This window comes from Dermacentor albipictus, chromosome 4 (assembly GCF_038994185.2).
Source record: "Dermacentor albipictus isolate Rhodes 1998 colony chromosome 4, USDA_Dalb.pri_finalv2, whole genome shotgun sequence".
Classification (NCBI taxonomy): domain Eukaryota; kingdom Metazoa; phylum Arthropoda; class Arachnida; order Ixodida; family Ixodidae; genus Dermacentor; species Dermacentor albipictus.
In genome coordinates, this window is record NC_091824.1 from 116,621,713 (window position 1) to 116,640,961 (window position 19,249).

Consider the following 19,249-nt stretch of genomic DNA (forward strand, 5'->3'; position numbering starts at 1 on the left):
AGTTTCAGCACCAGCACAGCCGCCTTGGACCCCCCCCCCCCCCTTTGCTTTTGTTCCCAGAGATCGCTAATGTAACAGTTATACAGGCTGTTTTATTTTCCGCACCAAATAGAACAGGGTGCTGCACTGATAACTTGTGATAGGCGCACTTGCACATCTGCTGTCAGACTGTAAGGCTTGGCAGCCAATACAGATAAAGTTTTAATTAGCGATTTTCGAGGCGGTATTGCGTTTGCAAAATTGAAACCAGACAGTCATATGTTGCCCAACAACAACTTCACAAAAATCGTCGTAGGTACTGATCACGCTTCCCCGACACCAAGGCGGCTCCACGGTACTCGTTGACTGTGCAGCCTAACGCGTGCGTCATTGCACACGGGACGGCGCAGCCAATGGAGATATGGTGGCGCCACGTCATGAGCGTATAAAATAAAAAGCATTAACGTCCAACTGAACTGCGCTGAGCGGTCCCCCGAGCTCTGAACTCCTTGTGGCCAAGCGAGCGTGTTGAGACGCTTGGCGTGTTTTGATTTGGCCTATACCGAGGCGCAGTTAAAACGAAGGCAAGAGCCTGCGCGGACAGACGGAAAGAGACATTTCACCAAAGGAAATATAATGCTTTTGTATTTCCGCACGTACGCAGGCGTAAGGGTTTCTGCCGAATTTTTATCATTTCTTAAATTAAATTAAGAACTGCAGATAATTTACGCTATGCCGTCCTTGGGGATCTTTGTTGGCTTTGAATATATATATATATATATATATATATATATATATATTAAATAGACGAATTAATGTTTCCCTAAACATTAATTCGTCTATAATTGAACCAACAAATTATACAAATAACAGATGTTGCCCTGAATAATTCTCGAAGGCACGTGCCAATATGAGCACAAACACATGTTCGTAGGTAGTACGTATACGTCACCCTCTGGCTCGGAGCGCAGCGCCCGCGAGGAGAAGGGCAATTAAATGGCGTTCGGTTTGAAATATCAGCTCTTTCCGCTCGCGCAGTGACGTAATACTTAATACGTAATACTTAATTAGCTGACACGATCGTTAGCGCGCACTGTATGCATTGCGCTTGTCAGCTCAACATGGCCAGACTTGGTGAGGGGCTGTTATGATCAACCTGTCAAGAGTTAGAGACATTCAGGCGTACGTGCCCATGACAAGATGATTGCCTCGTACCAGAAAAGGCTGCTACAGTAAGCCTGGACCTCGACCTGTCAAATGTGAGAAGCGTTCAAGCGGGTGTCCCCATGTCAACATAACTGCCCTCTTCTCCGGAACGGCGTCAGCGTTTTATTCCCCGAGCTGGCACAACGGGATGGACTAAGAGACGACAAAGCGAAGGGCGGGAGGTCGTCAACGACAGGGCCTGACGAATGCACCAATGCTTCCACAGGCTCCACGGGAAGACGTCGGCAACCCCAATACCGCAAGGGGTAATTAAGACTGTCTTGGCTCCCGTACGACTGACCTGTCAAGCGTGAGAAGCGTTCAAGCGGGCGTCCCCATATCTACATAATTGCCCTCTTCTCTGAAACAGCGCCAACGCTTTTATTCCTCGAGCTGACACAAAGGGAAGGACGAAGAAAACCCGAAGTTCAGGAGCTCGACGGCAGAACCTACTTCCGCAGGCTCCCACGCAGCGTCTACGACCACAGGACCGCCAGGGGTTAATTAAGGCCCTCCTGGCCCCCGTGCTAATCGGAACCGCTCGAGACTCCAATGAGAGCCATAATCATGTCCCAATGAAGTGAATACAATCTTTACTCTCTTTTAATCATTGTGATGCCCGCCTTCGTCGTCGTTCCCTGATTCTTGCGTTGAGAGAGAGAGAGAGAGAGAGAGAGAAACTTTATTTGGTTCCTTCAAGGATTTAGCGTCTCGAGATCTCGGTCGTCTTGGGCGCCGGCGACTTGGAGCCTCTTTCAGCAAGGGTGGGCCCCTATTCCAGGGCTCCACTGAGCCTAGCTACCTCACTAGCGTGCTGCACTAAGGCCCTTTGGGCCGTGAGCTCGCAGCTGGTAAGCCGACTCTCCCATTGCTCCGCACTCGGGTTATTGTGTTGGTGGAATGATTTATTTACATTCCCATGTGACATGGTATAGTGTGGGTGTGGCCCCACACCATGCATGGGCATGCAGGTGTCTCTGTATTGTGTTGGGTACATTTTGTTAATTAGGATGTATAAATTTGGGAAGGAGTTTGTCTGCAATCTGCGCCAACTCGTTGCTTCCTCCTGCGTTAGAGCTTTGTGCGGTGGGGGATATTTGGCTCTCGTCCCTCTGTATAAGTTTAAGATTTCTGTGTATCCTCCCTCACAAGCGTGTGGGTGATACTCCGGGGCGCGCGACTGCTCTGCTCGGAACGTGGTCTCTCGAGCTAGGCTGTCTGCCCTTTCGTTACCCTCTATGCCTGCGTGGGCCGGAATCCAAATTAACTTGTGCGTAACGTTCCTCTCGGCAAAGTTGGCTCCGCCAAGAATTCTGAGGGCGGCTTTGCTAATCCTGCCCCTCGTGTAATTTCTGCGCGCTTCCTTCGAGTCTGTTAAGATGTTTAGAGGCCTGCCTGTCCTATATCCTTCTACTGCCGCCAGCGCCACGGCAATTTCTTCGGCCTCCTCTGTGTCGGCTGCCTTTGCCGTCGCACATGTGATCAGATTCCCGTCGCCGTCCACCACGTACCACCGCCGTGGCCGTGCGCTTCCCTTAATTTCTCGCGGGTACGTGGCAGCATCCGTGTACACCGTGTTCTCTAGTAGCGCGAGTGTCTTTTCCACGTATTCGGCTCGCGCCTGCCTTCTGCTCTCGTGGAGGTTGGGTTGAAGAGCCACCTCACCCAGTCGAGATCGTATCAGGGCTTTTTAAAGGAAAAACCTCCTGTTCGCTGGCTTCTCCACAATTAGTATCGTTATGGGGGGAAGCCAGCTTCGCATACTCCCCTGCGCTTTTTAGCTACACGATGACTATGCTTACGTATGTATTATAAGCAAGAGATTACATGCCAAACCGCATGCGCGCGCTTGTGTGTGTGCGTGTGCGCTATTCGATCCAATGAGGTCTTTACCATGACGGCAGTAAAGGAAATTAAAAAAATAACGTGCTTCAAAAGTGGAATATAAAACCTAACCCGAATGGGCTAGCTACGACGCCTCACACCTTGATGATGACCTTCTGTCCCATTCAGTTATTAGGTCTCTGAACAAATCGTAACAGGAGAGCACTGCAATACGACAGCGCATGAGCTTAGTCACGTGGTTTGATTTCGACTATTTCGCGGGCTTTCTTTAAACGCCGAAAATATCACCACGCAGCATACGTTGCCACAAAAAATTGGATCGGTCGTTTCCGGACCCCCTCTACAACGCAACGAAACACACTTGGCCCTAAAGTGAATATTAAAATTTTTGCATAATTCATCTTAATTATTTAAGCGTAATACAAAAATTTACTCTAAGGATAAAGCGCCACATGACGACATATACCATACGCCGTTTGTTTCTTTCAGCTGCTAGCTAACCACTCTTTTTTTTAATATCCTTGGCGCAAGTTACGTGAAAAACCCAGTACATTCCACGCCTGACCTCAGATTTGGAGCATAGCTCGTACGCTCGCCCTCCATATGCTTATTTAGAAATGGAGTTTTATAACTAAATGAGGCCTCCCGCATGCCCGCATAACCTCAACACGCAGTGAGCTATTTATAGACTGTTGTGTTTGATGGCCCAACTTTGCAACGGAGGCGCGCCTGCAGCAATCGCGCTACGCTAGCTGCCAGCTGCGTGTTGGCAGGCGTAGACGCACTTGCCGACAAGGGCGCGTGCGGACGCCTCTGCCGGTGCAATACTTCGAGTTCAGCCGGGGTTTTTCACGAAATGCGTTCAAAGTTCTTGTAAGTGTAGGGAAGGTATGAGATAATTAAACAATTTTCTCTGCGACCGCGAGGACCCCGGATCGCGCAGCGGGCTGGCTGCCCGCCGCTGGTTGACGTAAACCGAACATCGCCTCGAGGTCCACAGCTTTGCACGAACCTAAATAGCAGGCCTGTGCATTGCGCTTTACGGCGTCATGCTGCTTGAACTGAAATTTCCATTGCCAAGCCCGGCGTGATGAAAGCGCTGACGCCAAAATCACCGCAGCTTACTCGGGAGCATCTTCGTTAAATTCTATGAAAGTCGGCACGGTAGCATATGACTTCATGGATTGAAGTGCACAGGCCTTGTGCTATCTTGGAGGCGTTGTCTGCACTCGCGGCAGCCACAGAGTTTAGACTTTGCGTGCTCCGATAGCTTAAATTTGTCGTGCCGCAGTTCCACGGTATTATAATCGCATTTTTTTTCCAGACCCAAAAGTGCATACATGGTGTACCTAGAGCCCACTTCAATTTCCCATGTACGATAAGCGCACTAAAACAAAAATATTAAAATTATTTTTTGTTGATTAGCGACCATAATTACCCCGCATCACTCATCACTCCGTGATCGCGACTACGTCTCCGGAGGTACCGCCTTTTATTTCAAAATGGCCATTTTAAAATTTTACTTAAGCCTTCATAGAAACACCCGGTATTGTGCAGCATGCAATGCCACTTGCGATATTGGTGATGAGAGAAGGGAGCGGGAGAATAAATGCAGTTAGTTTCATAGCTAATTATTAAAGATCTCTTCAACCATTTCAGTATGGCAAACCTGAAAAATCCAGTATTCGTTTAAATTGCTGGCGCTACACATGTCACATGAGAACATGCTGAAAAAGAATCCGGGGCAGAAGCATTTCATTTAGCCAGTCACAGATAGCTACCGTAAAGCACCAAAGATGGGTGTCACTCCACATTAATTTTAGCCAACATGTTCCTATATTACTACTACATGGAGCCGCCATGAATCCTTTTATTCAAGAATGAATCAAGTAATGTGCTCTTGCACATCCCGGAAGGTTATTAGGGGGCATGCATCTTAATCCATGTTTGTGACCAGCATGGTTATTGTGAGCTCCAAGGACACCACATATCAGACATTCCACCCTGAAACCACATGACTTGGCATTTTCTTCTCAGTGTTCAGACAGCTGACACAACTGTCAGAGAACAACGCACTTGCTTGAAAGCAGCAGCACAACCAAGAGCAGCAAAAACATTTATTCTTTCACATTCCAAATTTGCAGTATCCTTGCTTCATCTGGTGGTTGATTCAGCAAGGCAGTTTACTGACACGCTACATAAAAGCAACAGAACACCCTGATGATCAAGCTGAGCTTGTTTGCTGCACATTATAAAAAATTATAATGGCAAGCTGGGCTGTCCCTGTGAAAACAGCTGAAGCTTGGTTTTTTTGGCTGCATGCCCTGCACGCCACCAGAAACAGTGAGTATCTATTCCTGGCACAGTTAATGCCTCCAAACACTGGAAAGTGCAAGCAGGCACCTTTATTAGTGTAAATGAACACACACAGCAATGAATGTGCACAGCCGGCATCAAACATTTAAAAACTGTGAGAGCCGAGAGAAAACATTGAATTTTCTAGCAGCTTGTGCTTGCAGCCAGTGGTGTACAACACTATGTCATCCTTGTGTATCAGTATAGACTTGAAATCCAAACACCAAGCTGCATGACCAGGCAGCAGAAATATTCAGCATTTTCTTAGATCCCACGATACGTAAAACTTTTTATGCCAACTGTAGAGAGTAAACTGCTGCAACTGGAACAGATGCACATGTGCAAAAACTGTGCATGGCACTTTATTGCAATATACATTGCAAATACCCGTGCAGCTGGCTCAACAAGTGGCAATAAAAAAAAATGACTTTAGGGCGTTCTGAGACACAAAAAGGCGGCAGAACAATACCGTGCGCAAGAAAAGTGCATGCCCAAAGGGGACTTTAAAAGCACTACATGGCGCGTGTCCCAGCGAGATCAATTGTACAAGGCGGTGTCCGACTCGTCTTCGTCGGACTTGCTTTCCGGGAATATAACAGACATTTGGATGGGCCTCCGTGGCAGCTCCATTTGCTGGCATGTGATTTTCAGAAGCTGTTGTATGACAACATTGCGTGCGTCAACTTCCTCTTGCAGGTTGTGGTGCTCCTCGAGCAAAGGAGCCAGATCCATGGAGCGCTCTGAAATAAGGTCCCAAAAATCTTAGTGATTTTGCAAACAAGCAAAATGACATGTTTCTGCGACTAGTGGCCACAGGGCACCAGTTACACTTACTACCAGAACATACTATATTGCATACTGGAAGCACAAATGGGTACGAATAATACGTATGTGACCTGATGCGACCTTAGTTTTGTCCACAAGTAGTCGTTGTAACATAAGAAGTAGCTGTCTGGTATAAGGTGTTGCAGATAAAGAACAATTGCACTGCGAAACACAAATGAATAAGACTTCCATGACCACACTACTCCAAAGCTTATGCAGCATTGCCTGCCAAGTATGAAGTGGATTATAAATGAAGTTTATTCTTTCCACATGAAAATAAAATGCACGGTCCCTTACAAGTTGACCATGGTGGAGGAAACCATAACAAAATGCTATATGGTGTGAGTTAACGTAGTTCAAGTAGAGCGCACATTGACAACAAAAGTACTGCGGTGTCATTGTGCAAAGATGACAGGCAATTCACTTTGACTGAAGTAATGATCTCCATGTATGTTCAAGTTCATTTTGGTCTTTAAAGAGCCCCTGCAACACTTTTTTCATGCCACCATATTTGCTCACGACATTTTATCATCATGTGAAAGTGCCCGAATCAAAATCAACCATTATATTTAATGCACACAACCCTAAATTATCGGTCTCACAAACATCAACATAGAAGCAAAACGAGGGTGACCCACGGCTCAAATTTTTGCACCTCTGCACGCCACATTTCACTTTCACATGATGCGGTAGTGTGGTGCCCAATATCCGCAGAGCATCAATGTTATTTAAGGGAAGTTGGTGTGCCATGGTTGCCAAGCCTGCTCAGCCTCTCGATGGCATCACCATGGCTCTTACGGTGGCTGCCACAGTCTGATTTCAGAGGTCATGGCGCCACTTATATGGTTACAACAGTTTTTGTGAGACGGCCATTGGCATTTCTTGTTCTCGGTATGCTGACGTGTCGTTGCTATGGTTACAATAATTTGCTCATGGCTATGTGATAACAAGGCAATGCTTAAAATGACTTTAAAATGTAGTGTCATTAGTTTTATACATTTGCAATATCATGCAAACATACATCACACAACATTTTCAACCAATGATCACAGCACCAGACAGTGACGTCGTACTCGGCGCATGAAGTGTATGAAATCGCTGCATCGTGATGCTGCTGTCGGTGCTGCCCAGCGATGTTTTAGGTAATTTTGTAGGACATCTTTAACAAGCTTTCCACTACAGACCATACAAACTTAAAAAGTCTTACAGCCACAGGCGTGTACAGGCCATTTCATTAGGGGGGCCAAACTATCTTACATTCCTTCCCCTGCCATCCACTTACTTTTCATGCTGCGTTATCCATTGCGAGACACTTTATGGACATTCAACGAGAAACATAAACCCACCATAGAAAATAATATTTGTTGCTTATGCAATAATCCCTTCTCACACTTCCATATTGGGATGTGCTAGGCTGTTGTGCAATGTGTATTTCGGCCAGAGCTTACTTTAGGTGACCTACAACCACGCACTATAATGCAAGCTGGTGTAAAGAAAAATATTACAGGCTTTCTCTTTTTGTATGAGAAACTCCATGAAGTGTTGTTAGTTGCCCCATAATAAATATGTGTTTCTTATTAGAACTCTCCTTAGTGCAAACAAAGAGAGTTTAAAAAGTTACAACTTCTGAGAAATGAAAAAACCTCCAAAAAAATATCTTGCACTGTGCTTTTCAAGGTGGCAATAACAGCTCTGGTTGCTAACAAACATGAATAACATGACTCTAACGTCCTAGCTTGTACACATCCTCATCCTGTCTTCACCAAATAACGAAAAATCCTGCCTTCTTTTGAGCAATGCTGAATGATCGAAGCGTAGTTGGTAGACAGTGCCATGACTTGCTCAGAAGGCTAAAGCATCCGTCAAACGTGTTCGTGGGACACGTTACTAATGACTTCGCTGTTGATTTGTACCCCGTCCCTTCTTAGCTGAAGCGGAATCATGTGGAGGGTATATTGCTGTTCACCTGGGTGCACGCCTATATTTACAATGTTTAGATGTGTGTACATCGCATCATATACAGGCCGACCTCTCAGACTTTCTCTCATAGTAAATCTCCCTCTCTCTTGCATCGTATTTGATACAAATTTAACATGGCTGCAGCATGAAGCGATTTTTATTCTAAGCTCAGCCAGCTCATAATCTGAGACAAATGGCTACTCAAAGAAGGTCAATTCAGGAAGATTTTTTTTAAGATCCTGCAAGACAATTTCATGAAATCAAAAATGGTTTATACATTTAGTTCAGACAGTTAGTGTCATCTGATGTTACTCAGTTATGCAACAAGAAATATAGAAGGTGCAATCATTGCTTAGCTAAGTATAAATTTCATTTATGATGCAATATCATCACAAGCTCCAACTAAATGCAAATTGATAACCATGATACAACGTCATACCTGCCAGCATGTGAACATTAAAATTCATAAACATCCGGGGGATGCATCAACAATGAAAGAGAAGCACAGGAGAAAAAAACAACTCAACTTGAGAAGACACCCTTTGCGGGATACGTACATACTTTATTAACAATGATTTACCTTTACATACAGCACACAAGCAACAGCAAATTTTGAACCACAACGACTGACAAGCAGCAAGTCATTTTTAGATCAGTGACTTTTTCTGCAACTTTGGTGTTACTGATTTCGTCTGCTTCAGGAACTTGTCTGCATAAACTTCCTTGAAGCAAGTAGCACTCTGGTGTCCTTTCACAATCAGAAGACTTTCAACAGAAGGTGCAGACACCGACAAGCTAAACTTTTTCACAAGCAGAATTTATTTCCAATGACGATTGGTGCAACATTTGTACAGGTGTAAAACAAGCCCAAATTAGTGAACATTATAGAAAACTTGGGAGATTTGGCAGGTATGCAATATAATCTCATTAAGTAGTGTTGCAGATTCTTGCATGCTCGAATCTGATAGTATCATGAAACTGCCAAAAGAAACAAACAAATGCGAAATCTTAAACACCTTTCATATTTTATGCACATAGGAAAGAAACTTACGTTTGATAAGCTGAGCCAGCTTGGAACGAAGTTTTTGAAGCTGCTCACAGTCCAGCGCAGACACTGAAATATGAAAATAAGGTTGCCTGTTATAGAAACTGAGTACATTATCATGTGCTAACCCAATACTACTGAAAGTGTGATTAAATGGCAATACTAAACAAAAAGATTAATCAAGCGTTATTTTACAATAACAATCGGGTAGAGGATGATATTGTAGAAACATAAAACAGAATGTAATGTGCACATCTAAGACATTTGAACAACACAGCATTGTTTGTTATTTATGACGGGGGCATAATTTGCATAGCGTTGTCTCTTTCACGTGAAAGGCTTAAGATCATTCGCTTTTACAGCAGGAGACTAAGTGCATGATGGACAGTTTCAAGTGGCAATGCCACATTACTTATGGGCACTTACATGATTGGTTAATGTCCTAACTGCTGACCACCATGAATTAATTGCTGTTAAGTGGATTTTATTGCAAATTGCTCACAATTTTCTCCATGTTTAATGAAAGGTGTTAATGAGATTAATGATCCTCAACAATGATGGTGGTGGTGACCCTCGGTGACCATTGGGAGTGCCACACATGTACAGCACGGTCCAGAATTAAAGAACAGGAACCTAACCAGTAATAAAGCCAACATAATTGAACTTTTTGTTCACTTTTACTGTAAGGAAGCGGCTGATATGGTACCCTTATACATTAAAAAAGGAGTCTGTGGACTTTTATGCCATATCTTAGCGATAACTGATGGCAGAGCACTAATTGCATGCTTGCTTTTAAGGTGTACTAAAATGAAACTTACAATTTGTCATTTTCCCCCCCACTGAATCAAGGTCCTGAGAAAAATCTAGAAAAATACCAGTGAGCTACAGAGCAATATAATTTACTATAACTTTTCTATGAAGCAGTATCAGTTTCATTTACCAGGAGCTGTATGTGTCGTGGCAATAATGATGCTGAGTGTGATAACGTGGGAGCAGAACATTGTGACGTTTTGGCACTCACATGATCTCACTTGGTTGTCTGCAATGCTGCTAAATCTGGCCATGTGACAAGTAGAAGTACAGCAGACAACCGAGCGAGCTGGAGCAAGTACCAGAATGTCACTGTGTTCTTCCACGTGACTACCTTCTGCACCATTGTTGCCATGACACGTACACCTCCTGGTAAATGAAACCAAAACTGGTTCATAGAAAAGCAGTCACAGTAACTTCTGTAAGGCTTACTAGTATTTTTCTATATGATTTTCAGGTCAAGATCATCTTTGTAATTAAGAAAATGAGAAGTCGAAAATTTCATGCTTGTACTGCTTAACCATGGGCTATACTGTACACTTCGCTTCACCCTTATCACGGCATTAACTTGGTATACAGCCTTGCCAAATTAACTTATACTTCAGCTTTTTCATTCCAAGAGTCAGACTAGACAAGAGACCCTATTCCTGCTTTGCTTGTTGCCATTCTGCACAGCTCAGCTCCCAAAAGTGCGACACGTGCACCTTTTTAGCTGTGCGTGCATTTTACGTGCACACACATATACACACACTAAACCACTGACCTTTAGTAGGTGGACTGACCTTTTTCAAGGGATATTGAAAAAGGTGAGCCCACAGACTGAAGCTGTTGGGTAAATAAACCAAAGATAACTGCCAAAGTTGTGCTTCTCATCTTTCTAATACATTTGGCCCATTGAAAAATCCAGTTACTATGTATGTATGTATGTATGTATGTATGTATGTATGTATGTATGTATGTATGTATGTATGTATGTATGTATGTATGTATGTATGTATGTATGTATGTATGTATGTATGTATGTCTCGAGCACATTATAACACTGTCTTGGTAGAAAATTTTGAGATAGAGCTAAATAGAGCTTGAAAGAAAGCCAAGGCACTCCAGAATGGTCCTTCAGGCAACAAAACTGCCCCTATATTTGGCAAAAGGTTCATCAGCCATTAACAAATAGCCTGAACCCAGAAAAATCAGCAGCTGGACTGGCATGGATAACTCTTAATTCCTGCTAGCATAATTGGACACCAAATATCGTGCGAACATGAGGCTAACTACTGATGGAAAAAAGAGTTACAGGTTCCCCAAAGAATGTTGCTACGGGTCATGATGTATCTACAGTCAATGCCATGAGGTTGCACACAAATATTGTGGGTTGTTCAAAGCAAGGTTGTCTGTAGGACGCAACAGCATTGCTCAGGTCACTGATGCTTACAGCAATGAGCGACACATTTGCCTATTTAGTACATTGTGTTTCATTTCCCCTTTTTTGCCACAGAACATATCAGTTGAAATAGAAACCGACATTTACATTTTCGGTAAGTGGAGCCTCTCTATACCCGAAGCTAGTGACATGGTTCTAAGTCTGCTAAGTGCTCGCAAACATACGGGTTTCCTCTTAAATCTGGAAAGTTCTGGTAGCATCTGAAAATTGAAGCATCCATACTTTTTTTTCTGAAAGCCGGAACAGTACCTTGTCAGCTGTAAGCCCCAGTTACGAAAGGCTCTGCCCCAACAGAAACATATTTAAACAATAAGTTTTGAACTAAGAGGAACTTGGAACACTGTTCAGACAATCATTCAAACACACTGGAACGTATCCTTTGCATCTCTGTGGCACATGCCTCAAGCTTTCTCCACTGGCCCTCCCCAAGTCTGAGGGGTTACTGCTGCTGCCGCCAAATAAGACATGTGCTATGCATGTGTGATAATGCGCAGACTCTTGAATAAGAGATCAGCCACATTTGTAGCTGCATCACAATAATGAGGTGAAAGCTGTCAGCATGTGCAGTAAATGACGAGCCATAGCCAATCCCAACAGCATATTAAAGAAGGTTGTACTAATGCAGCTAATTTTGAAATATTGACCTCGTTGCAAGACATTCTGTGTTATGTTATAGCATGACATGTTATGGGACATGGCCTTGGTTGGACTTATCAAGAAAGCTGGGAAGACACAGCGCAATTTTGTTCAGTGTTCAGAAGCTACTTGCTTGTCTTATCAGCGTGTGTACATCCTCCACCATGTTCTACAATGTATGCAGTTACTGATAGCACTCAATGGGCATGTGGTAGGCAGGAACTAAGAACACACGTTGCCATAATTGCACTAGCATCAACTTTGATGCTACACTGGCTTCTCAGTGCACTCTTCTTAATAACAGCTCAATGCCTTTCTTTTACTCATGCAAGCAGACAACCAGTTTGGATATAGCCTCATTATTCTATGCCATTTTTTTCATGGTTATGCTACATGAAATAGGTGCATATCTGAAGGTCAATGCGGCATATAATATTTTGGGTTAAGAATTTTAAGCTAAAAAAAATTTTAGAAAGCAGATTTTTGCCATGCAATAGCTGAGTGCATTGCATAGTGCATCCGACAATGAAATGCAATAGTGCATTGCATAGCGCATAAATCTAGCGACACCTGATTTCCTAGCAGAAAGTTTAGCAAAAATAGTAATCGGAGGCTGGTGGTGCTCCTTGTGTTGAATTACACCATGTTTTTTTGAAATGCTCTTGGCCGAAACCACATCAGTAAACATATATGTATATGCAATAGCTTCATGTGAAAATTGAAGGGGCTATGACCTACACTCTTTCAAGGATTTCCATTCCCAACCTATGTGGTCTCTTTCAGCGGGCCGTGAAGAGTGTGACTGGCTGTGTGGAGCCTTGTCCTTTTCAACTCTGCTAGCTCCACTGTGAACTTTGGCGCTCTCCCAGAGATATGCCTCATGAGGGCTTCCATCTTCGTCTTCTCTGGCGTTTTCTATCCTGCCAGCTTCAGACGGCTTGTTGATAATGGGCACTTGACTTGTAGCAAGCAAAGGCGGCTTGCTTACATGACTGCTATCTCTCGTGTCAGCGGCCATACTTCCGAAGGGGACTTTCACCTAGCAAGTCAGACCATGAACGAGTTGACATGGCAGTGTCCCGGCACTTGCTTAAACATTTACCTGAAATAAAACACCACACAATGAAGTGAATGGGTTAAAAGAGGGCAGCGGATGGAAGCAACTAGTACATTTGAATTGCACGTGTTTTTAGGACACAGCTGCACAGAGTATGCTTGTTCCTATGTGGCCGGTACGAATAATTAAGTGGGAACTAGTACAAACTATGTACAGAACAGATTAGTGCATATCAAAATGTGTATTTTATAAAGAAAGAAAGTAAAATAAAAGGGCAGTTCAACACAATTGCTTACCACGTAAATTATAAGGAATTTATTTTTCCCCCATAAAGTCGCTTGAAAAAAATGTTAGCGCATGTTAAGTACGTACGGACTCAAGCAGGAAATTAGAAAAAAAAAAAGTCCCAACTATTATAAAGTTTAATTCCTGCAGTTCTTACAGAGCTACGTGTTGGATGGGAACTCGTAACTTTCGGACACATAATTTTTTACAAAGTTCGCATAAACATGCATCTTTATATAGTTTAGGCACGCGTGTGCATACTTTACGGACACTTCAGCGTTAAACAAGTTCATCGTATCAATGCAAAAAACCGTTCGTTCCTTGAGACAGGAGAAAGAAAGAAGTAGGCACCGGCAGCTGGAGGCAGAGCGCTTGGAAGAGTGTCTGAAGTTGGAATCGAACGCACGAAACGGTAAGGAGCAAGGGATAACAAACAATAAATCCTGAGACACAAGTGTTCAGACGTATTGCACAGATGTTACCAGCAGGTCTCCTACTGTCTGTCGCGCACTCTTTCGACAGGACAATTTATATAGCTGCGGAGAACACTTTACGGTTTCAATGCTTGCTCCTTTTTCAATTAGGGCGCGAACGAAGTTCTCCACGGGAAGTACGAAATTAATTTTCGCCCCGCCTTGGCGGTATTGACGTGTCCACAACACCCAGCGTGCATTCAAAACACACAAGAAAAAGAAAAAAAGAATGCGGCCGCTTTTTCTGTCCAACGTATCTGCTATCTTAATCTTGCCCACTATAAGTACTTCTGTACTAAACCACCAGAGAAGTCCAATGTAATGAAAGCTGGATTTCGAACTGCTGGAGTTTCCAGTCACAATACATTTTCGGGAAGTGATTCCGACTTACCTCGCGGTGTAGTAGATCAAACGCAGATACGACATGAGCACAGCGCAGGAAATCTTTTCGCTGAATTATTAAACACTGCTTACTTTCCCATCTCACGCCCACGTATAGCGCCTGGAGACGCGAAAACATGCGAAAACGCGATATCCGAAACGCAACTAGCGCATAGCGCAACGCGCAACAACACAACTGCGCCGTGGTTGCTTGCAGCGCTTACAACATTGGTAATATCCAGCATCCTAATACTTCAACTGAAATATGCTGAACCTGTCAGCTAAACATAAAGCAATCAGCGCTAATAACTCAAACCATATAAATAACGTAGTAAGAGCCAAAGTGAAAAAAAAATGTTCTGTTGAAATATTACGATGTCTACAAAAAAAGAGGTCACAGAATTTATGGAAAATAAAATAGCACTATATTTTAGATGTTCTGTAGAACAAAAAACATGATGATGTATTTAGCAGCATACTTGCGTTCATAATTCAAGCATATTATTTAGATAAGGACACGAGCGCGGTCATAATTTTTCTCAAATATCTAACAAAACAAGTCCTACATGCGCGCACGGCAGATCATCTGGCAACAACTGAGTAAACGCACCAGAGGCCGAAAAGCGCAAATAAAATGGCCGTTCTGTGATTGATTTTGTTTACGAAGTGGCCAGTTGGTTATGTTGCTCTTCTCTTTTAGTTCGTAGCGCGTAAACAAAAAGGACAGAACTCTTTGTGATCACCAATGGGCAACACCGGTTCGGGCAGCAAGCGTGACCGCGCCTATTCGACGGACACGGACACGCCATCGTCTCCAGGCAAGGATGACCGCGCTTTCGAGTTCACGACGGGCGGCAGCTCGTCGCGCAAGAGCCGCTTCATCTACCAGGCCTCGCTCGACGACTCGGACGACATCCCGAGCTTTAGAAAGGGTGGCGACTCGGACATGCGGCCGCGCGCCTCTACGATTGAAGGCGGCGGAGGCGGCCTGCCAAAGGCCACGCTGCCCACCGTGTTCAAGTGGGAAGGCGGCGGCAAAGACGTCTGCATCAGCGGCACCTTCACCAACTGGAAGCCCATCCCGATGGTGCACAGCCACGGCGACTTCGTGGTGATCCTGGACGTGCCCGAGGGCGACCACCAGTACAAGTTCATGGTGGACGGACAGTGGGTGCACGACCAGAACGAGCCGACCGTGGACAACGACATGGGCACCAAGAACAACCTGATCAACGTCAAGCAGTCCGACTTTGAGGTGTTCGAGGCACTCGCCATGGACAGTGAGAGCTCGGGCAGCGGCGCGCAGAGCGTGTCCGGCTCGCCTCCGGGCGACTACGCTCAGGAGCTGCCGCAGGCCAAGCCCTACGAGAAGGCGACGGGACCGCCCGTGCTGCCGCCCCATCTATTGCAGGTCATCCTCAACAAGGACACGCCGCTGCGCTGCGAGCCCACGCTTCTGCCCGAACCTAACCATGTCATGCTGAACCACCTGTACGCTTTGTCCATCAAGGACGGCGTCATGGTGCTAAGTGCCACGCACAGGTACCGGAAGAAGTACGTCACGACGCTACTGTACAAGCCGATTTGAAAGAAAAGCTCCTGCATGGCCAGTTTTTAACGGTGTCACGTAGCCGTATACGAATAGCCACAGTTATATCGTGCCCTCCTCCGCATTTTCGATTATTTTTTTCCCTTCTGTTTGAGACGCTTCTTTCTTTTGGGGGGCAGCTTTAGGATGTTATAATTGCCACTCGCTTGTTGTGTTTATTAAAGTCTATTCGGTTGACTTACTACCGGTGATGCATTCCATGACCTGTCCTCTAGACGCCTGACTGTTGACGATGACTCTTGCGTTCCTTCAGGCAATAATGAGATCTCAAGTATGACATCGCCAATGACTGTCTGTGCATGCATCATGCGCATAAGCCGTTGCAAGGTGCATGGTAACTGAGCAGCTAGATGTGCCTGGATGTCCGTCCTGTCCTTGCACCTTTCAATCCGACAAGCATTGCCGCAAATGACGTAACCAATGACTGTTTTACTGTAGAAAGCGTCTTTGATGTGTAAGCAGTTTGGTAGATAACTTATATCAGTAGGTAATCAAAGGTGCCAATCGACAGCAGTGTGTTCTGGCTGAGCTGATGCAAACAGTCGATCAAAAATATTTCATGCTGCTAATACACCTCATTGCCATGTATGGTACCAAACTTGCTATGCGCCAAGCTTCCCAAGCAAGGTTACTATTATATGTGTTCTGCATGGAATTGTATGTGCCTGGAATATAAAAGCACAGCAACTGGCCTGTGCCCTTGTGGTGCTTACCGCCAGCATTAAGTATAATTGTCTACAGCATTTTTATGGCCCTGAAAGAGTTGACCAGAGGAGTGGGTTTGGTGGCTGGTGGTAGATGTGCATAGACGTACCAGCAGCATTACTTGCATTTGGAGTGGGTGTTATGGAATATAAATTGACAATATGCATCCCTTTGCAATGTGAGATGACCCGCCTGAGGAGAAAAAAGACTGTGCAGCCCTCCTGCTTTTCCTGATAAAGAGAGCTTTGTTATTCAAAACTAGCTTGACTCTGTCTGTCCTGCAAGAACTGAACACATCGGCAATATGCACTACATGTACTAAAGTTAAGTTCTGGATTATTGTCATGGTTATGACGAAGCATTTACTTTGGCATAAGAATAGAGGCTTGCTCTTATAGGCCTTTATGTTCTATTTTATATACACCTTGTATTACATCACTAGGGGTGCTGCGTTTATATGGCAGCTAAATTGCTGGCTGGTCCCTGTTCAGGTTTCACACAGAGCTACCACTTTACATGGTTTACTTTAATGCCAAATTTGCGGACATTACAACTCCCCGTTTTGCCCACAGTAAATCCAAAGTCAGTGCTGTCTGTGGTGACACCTCTCAAAACATGTTCATTTCACTGCAATAGTATGGTGATGCCATCTATGACTGCTACATTGAACACGGTTTCACTATAGCCATGATGGATGCCACCACCGTTCTGTTGCAGCAGAATTGAAAATCGCTTTGAATTTATTGTGGACTAAACTTGTAATGCGTGTAACTATGGTATTATAGTAAATGTAATGTAAAATGGTAGCTCTGTGCAAAATCTGAGTGGAGATCAGCTAGCTATTTATGTAAAGGAATCACGTAGACCTGGCATTCATGTTTATGCAACACTCAATTTGCATATACAAATAGGCCAAGGCATGCATCGGTGCTTACGTGATCATACACAGCAAATGGCTGTTTTACCCATCTTTAGTTTAAAACCTACCTAATCCTGTGCACTCTTGTGTATCCTTGGTGGGGGACGTTGGGGGGGGGGGGGGGCACGGCTGTCATATGTGCTGTGTTTCAGCATGCTACAACATAAAAGCACCATTGTTGCTCTGCCTTCTTAGGTGCCAATGACAATTATTTTTCAATACTTATAAGCAGCTTAAACTGCAAAAACTTAGGCAAAATCAACTCTAGTTGAAATCTACATAATGTGAAAGCATGTTTGGCATGGTGGAGAATGGTTATTGTGAATCATATAACGGTTCTGCAGTGAATGGTTACTGTTCCTGCGACATGTGTATCCTATGGGTCTGCCTACGTATATATACACATATGTGTATGGGCGCATACCCAGTGCCACTCCTAACCACGGTGGCTTAGTGGCTATGGTGTTGCGCTGCTAAGCACGAGGTTGCGGGATCAAATCTCAGCTGCAGCGACCGCATGTTAATGGGGGCGAAATGCAAATACGCACGTGTTTCGTGCATTGGGAGTTCCCCACTATGGCGTGCCTCATAATCAAATTGTGGTTTTGGCTCATAAAACCCTAGAATTCGATTCAATTCAACTCGGTGCCACTGCGTATGTGCTTTTTTGAGAAATTTGCAGGCATCTAGGGTGGCGTGAGGGCAAAATCAGCAACCTCAACAGAGTGGGACCACTCTTTTGTGAACCTTTGCACTACTACAAGTATGACCTCAAATTCAGAGCAAGGATGTCCAGCCTTTGATGCAAACCAACTTCTCAAGAAACGGATTGCTGTCATGGCACAAAACTAATTTTGACACAAGTCAGGTCCTGTCCAACTATGTCCATGTTCCTATGCAGACGCTGTCACATTCCTACCATACATGCTCACACAAGTACTGAACTGGCCTGCCATAAACATGGCAGCATTAGTTGCACAAGCGTGGAATACCCAACAACTTCGTAATATCTTCTATTCTCTTTAAAACCGCAAGACTGTCATTGCTGCAAGTAATATACTGACAGATAATAGCTTGGGTGCTTACTTTCATCGGTGTAACTATTGGCTCATAATTACAAGAATAGTAGTGGTCTTGCTTTGTATCAACTGGTCATGGCTGGTCAAATGTGGTGCCATGGTACTGTTGGGCTGCTACAGTGATAGTTGGCCACAAACACTTACACAGACATACTTTGCTGCGTGTGGTAAGACTTGTGGCAAACCTTGAAATATTGGGGCATGCTAAGCTTGCTCGCAGCGTTCTGCAACGTTACATGCACATTCGCACACTGGTTAACTCAAGATGAAAAAAAAAATTCTGCAACTTAGCTTTGGTGTAGGAAACACCTATAGTATTCAGATATGGCCACTGTCTCCTTTTAGAGTACTCCACTTTGTGCTATCACGTACAACCACCAGCTTTCCCATTTGTAGGGAGACTCTTTAAAAGTTCCCTTTTCGACACAGGTTAAGCTCATAGTGTGACTTGTGCAAGCACGAAGTCCGAATGACAGGTCTTATTTCACTGGTCTGATATCTCCAAAGGGATTCTAAACAGAAAAATAAGCCTCTTTTGCCATGAGACATGGTACGATAAGCCAGGAAGGATGGTGGAACAAAAGACAGGTGGCGCCACCGCTTTGAAGTTCCCACACCTGCTCCCTCTAGGAAGCAGATT

General features: G+C 44.4%; 2 protein-coding genes across 2 annotated transcripts; one reads left to right on the forward strand and one right to left on the reverse strand.

Moving 5' to 3' along the window:
- Positions 1-5,129: 5,129 nt before the first annotated feature.
- On the reverse strand, positions 5,130-14,534 carry LOC135914679 (uncharacterized). Its single transcript, XM_065447618.1, has 4 exons — positions 14,308-14,534; positions 12,840-13,203; positions 9,221-9,283; positions 5,130-6,125 (listed from the first exon to the last, which is right to left on the reverse strand). Exons 2-4 carry the CDS (start codon positions 13,117-13,119, stop codon positions 5,923-5,925), a joined length of 546 nt encoding a protein of 181 aa, XP_065303690.1. The 5' UTR covers positions 13,120-13,203; positions 14,308-14,534; the 3' UTR covers positions 5,130-5,922.
- A 312-nt stretch (positions 14,535-14,846) lies between these two features.
- Positions 14,847-16,090, forward strand: alc (5'-AMP-activated protein kinase subunit beta-1). Its single transcript, XM_065447617.1, has one exon. The coding sequence runs from the start codon at positions 15,043-15,045 to the stop codon at positions 15,883-15,885; it is 843 nt and encodes a 280-aa protein (XP_065303689.1). The 5' UTR covers positions 14,847-15,042; the 3' UTR covers positions 15,886-16,090.
- Positions 16,091-19,249: the final 3,159 nt, after the last annotated feature.